This window comes from Loa loa, assembly GCF_000183805.2.
Source record: "Loa loa unplaced genomic scaffold supercont3.631, whole genome shotgun sequence".
Classification (NCBI taxonomy): domain Eukaryota; kingdom Metazoa; phylum Nematoda; class Chromadorea; order Rhabditida; family Onchocercidae; genus Loa; species Loa loa.
In genome coordinates, this window is record NW_018108811.1 from 7528 (window position 1) to 23112 (window position 15585).

The window sequence follows — 15585 nt, forward strand, 5'->3', positions numbered from 1 at the left end:
AAAGATGTGAATTTTCGTTAGACAAAGATAACAAAAGAAACGTATGGGAGATAATTTTAAAGAATGTAAATTGATGAATGAATGCAGTGATGAATCATTAGAAATATTCTAAGCATTTAATGTATAATAAATTCTCTCGGTTTTCGGACAGAGAGTGGACAATAACTATTAAGACTATGGAAAGAGTACTTCGGCAACTCTCGAACAGGAAATCTCGAACACTCCGGCATAGAAACACCAATTGAAAGTAGACTACTACGTTGGATATAAGAAAATGTTTATCGTTGGATATAAGAAAATGTTTATCTTACAAACGAATTACAAATAATCGAACTACCAACTATGGATGCGAATAATGATTTTCATGGTTTAAAGGGATGACGACAACAATTTGACATACTTATTGGAGTTGATCATTTTTTCAAATTTTTTTAACTGGAAGGAATTCAACAATTTCAGACTCCTCATTGCTTCAGTCTCAAATTGGATCTTTATGTCGTAAAAACCGAAATAGTCGTACCATGAAATCATTCGAATAGTTTGCATTTAAATTTGCTTTTTCTCTGATGCTTATAGTCATGAGTCGGTTGTTTAATCTTTAAATCGTCTCTAAATGAGCTTTGTCTGATATTGAGATTTGCGCACATCTGGTTGACAATGAATCTTATAAACATGTTTATATCCAACATGTTTATCTCTAGATATCTGTTAAGCATCGCATTTCTTTCCTTTCTCCTTACACACTCCTTATATAAACATAAGAAATCCCAAAATTCATTCATTATTACCAAACACCACATTTGTCGACATTCAGGTCCAACAAACGCTCTCCATTTATTTCTCCCAATCTACTAATCCTCACAAAATGTCTCATTATTCTACTGGTTTTACCTGGAAGTCATTCTATTGTAATTGGAATTATTTGAACCTATCTTCACTGTATTTGGTAGCCAGACGATAATAAAGGATAATCTGCTGTACGCTTCGAACACACAACGAACCGGTACACTGTAAGTCATTCCTTTAAAACTTAACTGCTTCTACAACGAACAATAACAATCTCCCTCACCTTCTTAACTCCTTTTCTTTTAACTGTCACGACACTATATTAGTTGGAAGTGGAGAATATAAGCAAACTAACTAGTATTGAACAATTTACAAGCAATAATCCAATATGTGTGGCTAATGTAACTTGTAAACCAGAGATAGATCAATTCTGGAGATTGGAATTCATTGAAATTAATGTATTACTAAATGCTCATGATGACAAGCAAGAATTGGAACAATTTAAAAAAGGTACCACCAAACACAAAGAAAGATAGTAGGTTCGTTAAAACCATAGAAATGGAAATGACCATGGAAGAAACTGAATGTTAAATTAAGTGATAACTTTGGATTGTGCTTTGAACGTTTGATAACATTGATTGAAAGATTCCAATAGAATGAACAACGACTTCGGGAGTACGCTGAGATGAATAAAGACCAACTACACTCCGATATGATTGAAGAAGTACAACTCAATATGAACCAGGCTGGTATAATTCATTACTTATCATGAAGTAGTAACTCCCACCAAAAGCACAACCGAATTAAGAATTGTATATGATGCTTTGCCTCATCTGAAATGAACTGTGAGTTTAAATGATGTGTTATGTCGAGATCTAATATCACCTCCCGACTTGGTTGGAGCACTACTTCGTTTTAGAATGATGAAAAAAGTAATAATAGCAAATATAGAAAAAGCTTTCCTACAACTGGAGTTACACTTCGAAGAAAAAAATTGGATCCGATCTCTCTGGTTGAAGAATATCAAAGGTGAGGTATCCGAACAAAATCTGAAATGCTACCGATTTCGAACAATTCCCTTTGAAATAACACTACCTCCCATTTTACTATTTGTTGCTTCGATTATCACCTAGAGAATATTGGGAGTGATACAGCGATAGAGATAAGAAAAAACCTTTATGTCGATAATGTCAGCATATCTGCGGAGAAATCGTCAGAAGCTTTACAAAAGTATGTGGAAGTGAGGTCCATATTCATATTCCACGAAGTTTCGATAAATATTCAAGAATTTTCATCCAATGACAAAAGATTTGACATGGCGACACCGACCACCATAGAGCACAATTCGACCAAAAAAGGAAATTCCTTAGTATTGAATGGATGAACAATCGGGACACTATTCAAGTAATTCTACGAACATGATCCGAAAAGGAAACAACAGAAAAGACAGTGTTACAATTCTTGGTCTCTTAGTGTGACTCACTGGAATTTCTGGTTCCTATCATGATAAGAATCAAATTATTCGGCTCCAACATTTATGGCCAAACGACAACACATGGGATCAGGTCATAAATGATGATGATTAAAAAAACAGTGAGAATCTCTTATACGTGACTGGCCAATAAATTTAAAAAATTACCAATTTTAACAATACACCGAGATATCTGGAATTTCATGTTTTCACGGATGCTTCAATATATGCAGTATTTCCTAAGGCGTTTAAATCAACCGTTAAATCTTGATATTTGCTACAGGAATTGCTTGCCATATTTGTAGGAGTCCGGCAACTCAATTTGTTATAAAGCAATTGGATATAGAAGACTATAGGACAACCTTATGGTCAGATTCCAAATATGCTCTATATTGGATAACAAATTATTCGAAACTACTCCCTAAATTTATACAAAATCAAGTTGGAGATTAGAAAAGCATATTTTTTATTACATTATATCCCAACCGAACAAAAGCCGGTAGATGTAGCTACAAAGCTTCAAATCATAGTGGAATGGACCGCCATGGTGATTTTTTGTGGAATGGACTCCATGGTGATTACACTGTCTAGGTTTCCTTCTCTCAAAATTGATATTGACTTATCAAAAAATGGATCATCCTTTTTATCTGCTTTACAATCAGAGCAGTACATCTGGAAATGGCTGAGAACATATTCGTCGAAAATATATACTGAGGTATGTATTATGTACTTTATGCATGTACTGAGGAGATTTGTAGCTCGACATGGATACCCTTAATTGGTTTTGAGCGACAACGCCAGGTAACACCAATTTCAGCTGGTGTTCAAGACCATTGTGCAAAGGAATTCAGATTTCTTGGCAAGAAAAGGGTTAGTATAGAAGGATGCAATACCCAAAACTCTAAGGCGTTTATGAAAGTATAGTTTACCTTACAAAAAAGGCCTTACGGTAAGCCATAGGTCGAAAACTCCAACGAGAAACAGAGTTAATCACCCTAATAATGAAGATAAAGAGTATTCACAATACTCGTCCACCAACATCAATTTTGATGATTATCAAGTAATAATACAATTTCATTTCGCCAAATGCCCACCTGTAAATATTGTTTGATGATGATGATAATCAAGAACAATACACGCCATACAAGATTAATATAAAGGACAAGCTCGTCAAGTATTGGGACAATATTGTAAAAACTCTTGGACGTGTTCTGGGATCTGAATGGTCGGTATCGTTGTCTGCGAGATGGTGTCGGAAAAACCGAGATAGTTATATCGTAAAATCATTCATTCAAATAGATCGCATTTAACATATTTTTTCTCTCATGCTTAAATTCATGAGTCAGTTATCTAATCTACTAAAAGTGCTTCTTTTGATGTTAAGATTTGTGCATATATGGTAACTAATTTGTAAAGGCTTTATCTCATGCAAAATCTTTTATACAATGGTGAGAAAGCTGTACATCTGATAAAATAATTTCCATGCAATTTTTTCTAAAGAAAATTGTTCTTATATGTAAATTTCTCTTGCACCTGTAAGAATACTGTCAATATCCAATGATTGTCCCTCTTCACACAGCCTATATAAACCCTAAGAATCGTTAAGAATGTTAATGTAAAATTTTCTCCACGTCGCTACTCTACTCTACTCAACATGATCTTCATTTATTTTTTCTCCGTTAACGAATTGCTACTTCTATACTTCTCCCGTTATTCTACGTTATTGGACTTTATTATACTACAATCGAAATTACTTCTAACCTGTTATTATTGTATTTGTTATTGGACAACAATAAAGGATAACTATTATATTCCTCGAACATATAACCAATCGGTATTCAGTAAGTCACTTTTTTATAAAGAAATAACTGCTTTATTACTAACAAAAAACAGTAATCCTCATCTTTTCACTCTCATAATATTTCTTTCACGACAGATGGCTGAATGTGTAAAATTATCGTGCTCATTTGAAGCAATTAATGCATAGCGCCTGAGAGAACGTACCCGTCGTGTTCATTTTTTATCGTTGAATCTTTTAACTTTAATGATTAGTCATTAAACACAAACAGTTAGTCGCACAATTACTTTCGCACTTTATTGCTTCTATTTTTTTCCTACTCGATTTTCTTAGTGTTGTAGAAAACGAAGTTTCAGAAATAGGAGCAATTGGGAATTGTAGCCGAAAATTCAGTTGAAACATAATTTCTATTATGAAAACTGACTAACTACTCTTTAGAATCAGTTTTTTCTTTGTCAAAAGCAGGAAGTGTACTGTTGTCAATTTTAGGTAAATACGTGAATACATAAGTATTACATATTGCATAAATATTTACATAAATATTACATAAATCAAATGGCAACGGAGCAAGCAACAACTTAGGTTTCATACCTCTTGTCAGGAATGGCATATTGTTTCATGACGCAATCATTAACGCTCGTTCAAGCATTAACATTTCAACAAGCGTTGATAAGCTACGGTAATGCAATAACAGGCTCCATTATTAGTGGACGTAGTCCAGGATAAGATCAAACTCAAGCTTTCTAGCTGATGGTGTTCTGCTCTTGATGCTTATCTGGATTTGCTTACAGACAACTTGCTTGATGGAGGCTTGTCATATGCCTCGTTATATAATTATAATTGTTATTATTATTATAGAGCTATTTATATCACAGTAGGTACAGAAGAAATAGTTGGTATGAAGGAAATAGTTGATACGGACCATCTCATCTCGCTCTCTTTATTACTATTATGGATAATTCTTTTGCTTCCTCCAAATAATTTTGCATATTGTGCAGATTTTAAATTTGCAAAAATTATGCGAGATTTTGTTCTGCAGCAAGCTATTAAAAATTGACTCAGTTCACAATCAATTTTCAATATATTCGGTACAAGTTGTCACCAAAGCTATTTTTTTTTAGTACATGCACTAATCAATAACTCATGGATTGAAACGAGGTGCCGAAAGTAAATGAATGTGCTAATAACGGCTAATTCACATTTTGAGAATTTCTGAAGATTTGGTACCAAAAATGATAAATATATAGGACTGTAGTGTTAAAAGCGTTTTGAAAATCGAATAGGACTGTAGTGTTAAAAGCGTTTTGAAAATCGAACAAAACTTCGCAAATATACATCTATACATATCATTATATACGATTATACACGAACATTTTTTCCAGCCATATTGTTATATTTCATGTTTTGGCATGGTTTGTTGATGTCTATAACTCTAAAATATTACTCCCTCCAAGTAAAATTGCTCTAGTTAATCATTCAATTAGTAAATGACAAAAAGATCATTAGTTGTACGGTTTAGCGATTGTGCTGATTGTAAGAGAGTGCTCGCTCGCAGATTAATAACTGTAAAAGGGAGGAAAAGTATATCGGGTTATATAAAAAAAAAAACGAACAGTAAATGGAAAAAAAGTTCCACAATCTTATTCCACGATAACTTCCGTTGAAATACGACATACAAGTAATTGTATCGTGGCATGAGTTGTCGATTGTTGTTTATCTTTTTCGCTACACAATAGGAATAAGAATGAACTGAAGTTGATGATGATTGGATCAGTCACGAATATCATGCCAACTGCGAATAACACTGCACACAGGAATTATTTCATTATAAATTTTTAGCTGAAATAAATATGCGCAATTAACATATCATTGACATACGACAAGATGCTTAGATTTTGACTAATAATGCTTTGCCAACTCAAATTTCATTGAAAATCATAGTTGAAGAGAAAAGTGCAGATGAAGTGAAAGCGAAGGAACAAGTTTACATAATTGTGACTTTGTCGTACTTGTTTTAGAAAAAAATCGTTAGTTTATAAGGAACTGTTTTCTGCCATCTCTTTATTTCTTCCGTCGCATCAAATATGCGCCGTCATCGGGAAGACATAAAATACGCTGAACAATTGGTCCTCATCACAATAATTATATGAGTGAAATATTTGGCTAGATCTTTAGAAAGTTTATGTGTTCGTCCATCCACCCATTATTTTACTTCTTTCCGGAAAACAGAAACTCAATTTTAACATATATCTATCATAAACAGAGTTACGTCTTTTCTAGAGTGTAACTACTGCTTTGTGGGAATTAAATAAATGGATTCCCGGATCATTCATTTCCATTTCAGATGCAGAAAGGAACAATAATTGGCATATTCCCTCATTAACGTATCATAAATCCAATTACCATAAGTTTCGGTATGCTGATATTATCTGTCAAATCAGAAGATTTCAATTTTTAGCTAATTAATAAATGCAAGGTTGGGAATGACTAACCTTGTTATTACCAATCTTCTGAAACTAAATATCTTTTCGTTTAACAACTGATCTCATAACTTGAGGTCATTTGTGATTATGGCAGGAAAAAGCCCTTTAAGTTCCTTTATTCTTCTCTATATAATTATTATTATCCATACTTCGGCTACTCTCCTTATTCCTACGGTTACCCTCCCTATTATTACTATTATTATAGATGATTTTTTTATTTTCTCCAAATGCCTCTGTATTACTGCACAGACTTTACCTTTTTAAAATTATGCAAAGCTTTGCTTGGCATTCTGTTCCATATCAAGTTATTAAATAGATTGTGATTGAAATATTAAAAATGTTAAAAAATATTAAAGATCTATGGGGAACAAGTTATGGTCATCGAAATCATCCACGACTCCATCATAGTTTGTAGTACCTATAGTAATCAATAGCATATGGATCAAAACTTAGAAGCCGAAATTAAATGTCGCCGAACCTCTCAATCTCAAACCTCAAACTTGAGTAATCAAACCTTTCTTCCTCAAAAGTCGTTAATACAAAAACGAATTCAACAAATTCGACGACAATATCAATAAGAACAAAGAAGGAAACCATAGACTGAATGCCGTCCGATATTCTCTAACTAGTTGAAACCACCGACCAGTTGAAACGCATCTTTACAAAATGATTTGTTGGCGTTCAGGACTTTCTTCTTCCTGGAGTAGAGATATCCTGGCAAATTTCTGAGATCAGATCTATGATCACAATTAGCGGTTTTAACAGAGCATATAGGTATAATGGGCGCATATGCAATACAATGTAGTAGCAGTATCTTCTCTTCAATTTCGCGTTATGACTTTCGGAGTTTTTCCGACAATAAATGAATATATTAATAATTGGTTAATTTCGATATCTACTCGTTGAGTTATTGAATTGTTGTGATAAATAAGGAATTAAAAAGCAATAATTTTCTCGAAGCATAATAATTTTAAATTCGTATCTTCTGAATTCCTTAAAACCTCACACTAAAAAGGCTAAATGGTAGGACAATGCGTGTTAAAAGCAGAACAAAACCTTGGAACTATGTATCAATTGCATATATATCGGTTGTTTTTTATTTTCTTTATACAGCCAAATGTTACTGCTGACTAACACGATTCGATGATGTTCATCATTCCAAAATGCCATTTTCTTCAATTATAATTGATTTAATAAAAATTCAATCAATAAGTTATCATCGTGAGAACCAGAAATCCTAACAGATCCATATTGAGAAGCAAAAAATTGCACGAGGTTCCGTTTGGTGAGCTCTCGCTCGATCCATATATAGTTTTTGCGTCATTCTGATTATGTCTTTATCGTTTATCCAAGTGATCTCAAGAATTTTCGCGGCGTCTTTTTTCACGTGTTGACAATATTACATTGTTCACGTATGAATTTCTTCTGATTTCTTGCGCTGTCTGGCTTCTGTTTGCTTCATGATCAGGCAAATAATGAATTATACCATCTTGATTCACATCAGGATAAACTTCTTCAATGACTCCTGATTGTAGTCGGTCCTGAATTATTTCGTCGTATGGTCGGAGTATTTCCTCGTTGTTACGAAGCTTTTTGAAGAGCGTTTTAAGACGCCCGAAGCATAGCTCAAAATGATTTTTTAGTTTGTCTTTAGATTCTTTCCAAGGCCAGCGAACTTGGTACCTCCCGTTCCTTTTTGTTATGCTTTTCTTGAATTGTTCGTTTTAATTTGCTCGTTATCGTTTTCGTTCGGCGAGTCCTGGATACCCATAAGTTCTAACTTCCGGAACTGGTAGATATTGTGGTGTCTCATAGCCATTGCTTTGCCAATGTGGTAAACTTTCAAAAGAATCACTTTGGGCCTTCTGATTCAAGAGCTTCCTTTATATCCTTCGTATTCGTTCTATCGTGGCTTTAGCATCCTTATTGTATGTGGCCAAGGTTTTCATTTCCTTCATTTATTGAGTTCAATATTCCTTGCCGTCTTCCGCCATCTCCGCGTATTTCTTTTCTTCTCTTTGTCGTTGTAGTGAGATCTTTGCAGACATCCTAGCTATTTATCGTTGAACTCACGAACGTTCCAACATATAGTTCAGTTCTTTTCATTTGGTCAACAATTATCTTCCTATGATTTCCGTGCTGTTCACATTTTCTTCATCTGATATGTGTTGGTCAATTGTGTCCATTCTCTTTCCTGCACTTTGTTGAGCAGCTTCAGATCTCCTTCGCTGAGGTAGCGCTTGCTAATACCGTTGGTCACCTTTCTGGCTCAAAAAATTGTCAGGGAAGGATTTTGTAGATTTATTTTTGTTGTAATTTCGCACTGTTGATAGTAACATATATTGGTCTTAACGATACGATACAATATAGCACTGAAACAATAATGGGAACGAAATGAACAATACACAATAAGTATTAAAGAATAGCCAACAATCTTGTCACTCATGCTATTAAACTGTCGTATTGCCACTTCTCTGCCGTTGGACCATTGGCGTGGCTCAGTGCTTGACTATGATCTATGCTGTTGGATCCATTAGACTGAGTGACTGCTGGAACTGTCAGATTTAATAACTGTTCGAACATTTTGGATTTAGTAACTAATCGCCCGGATGATTGATCTTAGCTCCTTTTATAGTGGTAGTAATTTAACATTCCAGACACATTGACTTAACTGCCAGGCTAGAAATTCTTTGGAAAATTTTGACATTTGCACACAAATTCTTCACAACATTCCGACAATTGCGTGTAAGCTTGATTAACTTGATTGAGATTGAAAAAAGTTTACCACAAAAGGCTTTATCCGCAATATCTAAACGTTGCGATTAAAATTGCTTAAAAAATTGGAAGAGCTGAATTTGAACAAATGATTTTCCATTTTAGGTATCGAATAATTGATTTAATTAATTTTGTATAACAAATCAATTTACCTTAGAAATATTCTGAATTCCAATTAAAACAACTCAACATTTTTTCGACTTCAATGACAATATTCATTTTTTAAAAGCTAAATATCTTTTCTGTTTAACAACTAATCTGATAACTTGCTGACATTTGTGATCTTGGCAGAATCAAGCGCTTGAAATTCATTCATGACATCAGAACCATCAATTGAGCAGATTCATCTTCCGATATCAACAAATATTTCTATCAACTAGAGCGCAGCGAAGACGTTATCCTTAATGTAATAGTACCAATTGTATACCAGCAATCATATTTGCAGGAATTTTGGATTGCTTATCATGCTGTCATTTGTTATTACCAAATGTTTGATTGCTCTGACGGTAATATAAGTTAAAGTGTTTGTTGTTATCACATCATTCATTCTGTTTACATACCTGTTAATGTTTTTTTTCACTTCCAGTATGACATTATCAAGAAAAAAAAAAACTGAGGATGCACAAGAGTTTGCCCGAACCAGTGCATCATTCAATCGCAATTTTGCAGACCGGAACGTAGCTTCATGCCTCGTATTGCTTTCATACCTTTAAGTGTCACAACTTCAATAGCACATTAAATATTAGTATTTATTTAAGCACCAATAATCCCAGTTAAAGCATATTTTAAATTTAAGTCACTGAACAACAATGGTAATGCAATACGGAGATTCGGTGTCGGTGGAGATGGTCGAAAAACAAATCGACTTAATCAATTCCCTCAAGCTTCTTTTCGCGCAGAGTTGCACGCACCTGGAGTTCTTTTTAGATTATTTCGAAGGCGTGGTCAAATGTGCTTTTGAGGTCACTGGAGGCTTCCCATATTTTTCTCCAGATAGTTTTTATTATCCATATCACGGTTATCGCCCTTTTATTGGAAATAATTGTTTCATTTCCTCCAAATGCCATTGTATCACTGTATTAACTTTAAGTTTTGAAAATTGTGCAAAGCGTTGTTTGGCGTTTGTTTCATATCAAGCTATTAAATATGATTGCGATTTGAATCAATGTTAAAAATATATCGAAAGTCTATGCAACAGAAGTTATGTACATCAAAGTCATCCACGGCTCCGTCATAGTTTGTAGTGCCTATACTGATCGATAAAAAAAAAGTCGAAAATAAATGAATTGGCTAATTTCGATATCAATCAGTCATTGAATTGTTGAAATACTGTGATAAATAAGGAATTAAAAAGTAGCAATTTTTTTGAAGAATAATAATTCTAGATTCCTATCTTTTGAATTCCTTAAGACTTCGCACTAAAAAGGCTAAATTGTAGGACAGCACGTGTTAAAAGCAGAACAAAAGTTTGGAACTATGTGCAAATCACATACATAGTTGTTTTTTTTATTTTCTTTATACAGCCAAATGTTACTGTTGACTGATACGATTCGGTAATGTTCATCATTCCGAAATGCCATTTTCTTCAATTAAAATTGATTTAATAAATGGTTCAATCAATAAGTTAAAAAATGAGTCGTTGACGGAAGATAAGAAGAATGAACTGGATGTAAAAGTGCCTGCTTGCAGAAAAACGAAACTGATACAAAAACGAAAAAATCCACTTGAATTGAACGATAATTGGGATAGGGAACACACAGAAAGTTTTAACCACTACAACAATCACTAATTTGTTGAACTTTAATCAGGGAATATGTATGATTTTTTCTTTTGGTTCCATCCCTCTTAACAAGCAGTTTTGCTTATTCTGATGACTTCGCAGTTAAACCTTCAACCAATGGTGGCCTGATATTCCAGTATTTTGAATACTGCCAAGTTTTGGAATTTTAATTCTAAAGAGGTCAACTATGTGTGTCAATCCTATATTTTATGCCTCCAGCTGTTAATACCACGGTATTTGCAACTGTTCGCAATAATGGTTATGAAGAAGCGTTTAAGATTTTGTAGTTTCAACTTAGAAGTCTATAGGGCAGTTGCATCAAGTATAGTCCTCACAAAATCGTTTGTTAAGTATAGAAGATAGCGGCTTAGCTAGAAATCATTTAACAAAAATTTGGCAGCACAAAATTGGACGTAAAGATGAAAGGATAAGTTTACCGTAATTGTTACTTTTTGTACTTTTCTTTAAAAAAAATTAGGAAAAAGATTTTTAAAAAATTTTAAAAAAGTTTAAAAAATTGAAAAATATTATTGAAAGAATTAATTTTTTCTTTAAAAATTAGTTTTTCCAACTTCCTTATTTCTTTCGCATCATATGTGTACCTTCATCGGGGAGAAAGACTCAAGTGGATGCGAATGAACGCTCACAAACAGTTGCAGAATATATAACTTAAATCTCTCTCCTGAGAGCAAAAGCCTGATTTCAAACTGCTTCGGTCTCTCGAATTCGTGAAATCAAACGGTCAAATTCCTGAAATCTACTGCAGCAAATCAACCTCCGCCTTTCATATACTAGCTGATTTAGTTACACTTTAATTAGTAATTCCCATATGTTAATGCAGGAGTCAAAGCCCAAATATACCGACATGTTGCTTTACATTCAGCTATTAGATGGTGAGATAATTTTGCAAACACGATGGTAATGAGAGTGGTAATTTCACAGCTTTAATCATACGAATTGGCCAAGAACTGTAAATGACTCAAATTGTTTCTGTATAATCCCCATCTAAACTGTTAGTCGACCATTTTACTTTTGTTTTGTATATCAAAGCATTAATTAGCCCTTTTAATCCGTAGTATCGGGATGTTTCACTTTTCGGCACTTCAGAAGAAATAGGAATCTATAAAGATCACAGCAACTTGTTCAAAAAACGAGAGCCAGTTATGCTTTAAGGTTAGATTCGACCAAATGCATGCACTGCGCGAAGAAATGATGCAGGCAAGATGCGAAGACATCAAAGGAATGATAATGGTGACAAATATTGAACGAGTGATGAACTGATGCGGAATCTTCACAAGAATACAGTCAAGTAGTGTAAGTTCAAGTGAAATGGCCAGCACTGCAAAGAAGCCAAACATTATAATGGTGAATCTGAAACGTCACGTATCAGATGCGACGTGAATTTGAAAAAAAACTGCGCAACTGAAAAAGCCATTTTCCCAATCAACGATAACAAAATCTTTCACAGGATCAGGATCGGAAAATTTTCTTGAGCTGAGAAATTAATTTGTTTAGGTATTTAATGAAGTGCATTTGATAATTACCATTATGATGAGCACATTAGCTTTAAATTGTTTTTAATTATTTACCTTTGCAACCGATTTCATTTATTGTAGATTTCACCCTCATTAAATGATAAATTTCACAAATTTTTCATGAAAATTTTGGAACTCCGCACAAGAACAAACAGCGTTTGACTGAAATGAATAATTTCAAGCTTTGAATTTTTCACATTCAATCCTTGGTAATATGAGTTACATATCGAATTAAATCAAATTTCATTTTGACTGCGATTAATATAATAGCCACTATAAAAACACAAAAATATCGATCAATTCCCAGTGTATTCTGTTGATTGTTCATGTATTAACTCTGTAGCTTTGTCAAGTCCATTTTCCAACATCTCCGTTAATTCTCATTATTGTCTTATTTCTTCCCAGGGAAATTCATTTTCCAGATTGATCGTTTCTTGCCTTCGAGTCATTATATCCAGTTTTGAATTGATTCTTTCAATCTCGATTAAACTCGACAATTCTCGAATCGAGTTTTTTAGATTAATACCGAGCGATTCATATCTTTCCTTCGACTCCCTTTGCAATTACGTCATCTCATTGTAATAAAAATTTTACTGTTAAAAATTAGATTATCACTGACAACGATCCAATCAATAATAAATTATTTCGGTATCGGTATTACGTTGAGTTGGTGCTTGAATTTTCATTGTAGATTATCAAAAATATGCTGGAATTTCACAATTCCTGAATCGGCTCTTTTCTTAGGATTTAATTCGATCATAACTACCTGGCCTTAAGTATCTTTTTGATTACGAATTTTTATCGAATTTTCGACGATCTCCATATCAATTATAATAATATTGTCATCATCGGATGTAATTTAACAAATTTATGATTTGTTGTAATTGTTTCATTTTCCCTGTTAAAAACAAGTGAGCTTATTAATAACAGTATGATTTGCTTATATTCTGAGTATCAAAAATCTCAATCATTCTATGTAAGCATCTTTGGTTGCTTCCTTCTCATTCCATGGAACAATATTATACTAGTTATGCATTTTCCTGTTTGTGTAGTACAGTACTCGGCACTACCTAGATCTGATACTGATCTTCCACCAATAATATTTCTCCCTGCAGTTGTAGATTGACATTTGACGTCTAACCATCCATAGGAATATTGTACGTTATTGTTTTCATCCATTTATTTCAACATATTGTAGATTTTCTCGGGTTTTCCAACACTCCCGATGAAAGGAAATTATATTTCTGGAGGAGGAATTTGAGGAGTTGTCTTATGACACTTCTAGTACGTAGTGCTATAGAATCTTTCGGTTTGTCGATCTCCTGATAGTTTAGCTGGATTCCTGCGTGTATTTGCTTCGTCATTAATATCAAGAGGATTTCATCATTAATTTCGAAAGGGTGTACAACAGATTTATTGCTCGATTGAAAAGTTTCCCACATGGTGCCTCTGGTGCCTCTGTCTGAGCGCTTCCTACTTCGCCGTCTTTACCCGTACCAATATGTTCCCTCTTTGGGTATTTCCATATACCGGGCGAAAATTCTAGTCCATTAATTAGTACAATTTCTCCACGCCAATAAGAAACCCAACCATTTATGTATTTCCTATATTCGGTAATAATCTACGATTATCAAATTTATTACTGTCATCAATAAACCATTATCAAATTTCTTGCATCCGTGTCAAGCGATATAAGAGGACTTCATCGTACTTCATCGTCAATTTTCTCTAATGTAGAGACAAAAAAATTCACGGCACTTCCTTTTGATCATCTGAAATTCTGCAGAAATGAGAAAATGTAGCCGGTTTGGTCGAAAAAAAACGGATAATGATAATATAAGGAGCGTTTTAGTACATACTTTTCTGGAAATATTGCTGCATATTGTTGCAGATATTGGCACGTGGGTTCGAGTTTATACGGCAGTCTTAGCTGATGTAAAGTTTTGTTCTGTGATTTCTTTACAGTTCCATTTTCTCGGAATATTCAATGGAATACCAGATATTCATTTGCAGTTCTCCTTTGCCGTCAATGATTATGGATATGCTTTTCATTATTGAATTTGTCTTACTTGACTCTACGACAAACAATTATAACGATATACGAGTAATTTGTATCGTTGCCGGGGTTGTTAGTTGTTGCTCCTCCGTTCTTCTCTTTTTCGGCATACAGTTGGAATAACAATGAACTGATGTTGCTGATGATTGAACTAGTCACGGATGTCATGCCGAATCGCAAAAAGTACCGCATGCATGATTTTATTATCAATTCATGGCCGTGGCATTTGACATATCACTGACATATGACAAAACTTTCATTTATTCTTACTTCCCGGTTATTTCCTGATGAGTGGCCGGACTTATTCCGGTTATCAACACAATTTACCTTTTCACATCGTTTTTGTAAATAAGTAGTTATTCGTTTTTCATTTAGTTCCTTCATCACTTTTCACTGCGAACAATAATGACTCAGCCAAATACAAAAAAAGTAGCTGTTTTCAGCTTTCAATTTTTGCTAGCGCAATTGATGGCATGAAATATCTATTATTCCATTTTTCTCCTACATGATATGCAAAAGAAACTCCTGGCTCTATCTTCAGCTCAGTAACCAGGCCTAAATCAACAAGCAGCTTCTCTGTTCAGAAGGACATCATGGTTAGGTCTTGAATAATAGTGATTTAACAAATCAAATTTTATCAAGGGTCACAATTGAAAAAAAAGTGCAGAAGAAGTGTAGACGAAAAAACAAGTTTGCCATTGTTGTGACCTTGTCGCACTAGTTCTCGAAAGAAATCGTTAGTTTTAAGGAACTGTTTTTGCCATCTCTTTATTTCTTCATTCGCATCAAATGGCGTCGTCATCGAGAAGACGCAAAATACGCTGAACGGTTGGACTTCATCACTATAATTATCTGAATAAAATACTCGGCGAGTTTTTTAGGAAAGTTTCTATGCTCGGCA

The 15585-nt window shown here is 34.0% G+C and overlaps 1 protein-coding gene across 1 annotated transcript; it reads right to left on the reverse strand.

Moving 5' to 3' along the window:
- Positions 1-13600: 13600 nt before the first annotated feature.
- Positions 13601-14852, reverse strand: LOAG_07169 (hypothetical protein; the record flags this gene model as incomplete). Its single annotated transcript, XM_003142703.1, has 3 exons — positions 13601-13737; positions 14069-14232; positions 14698-14852. The coding sequence occupies 3 exons, from the start codon at positions 14850-14852 to the stop codon at positions 13601-13603; spliced, it is 456 nt and encodes a 151-aa protein (XP_003142751.1).
- Positions 14853-15585: the final 733 nt, after the last annotated feature.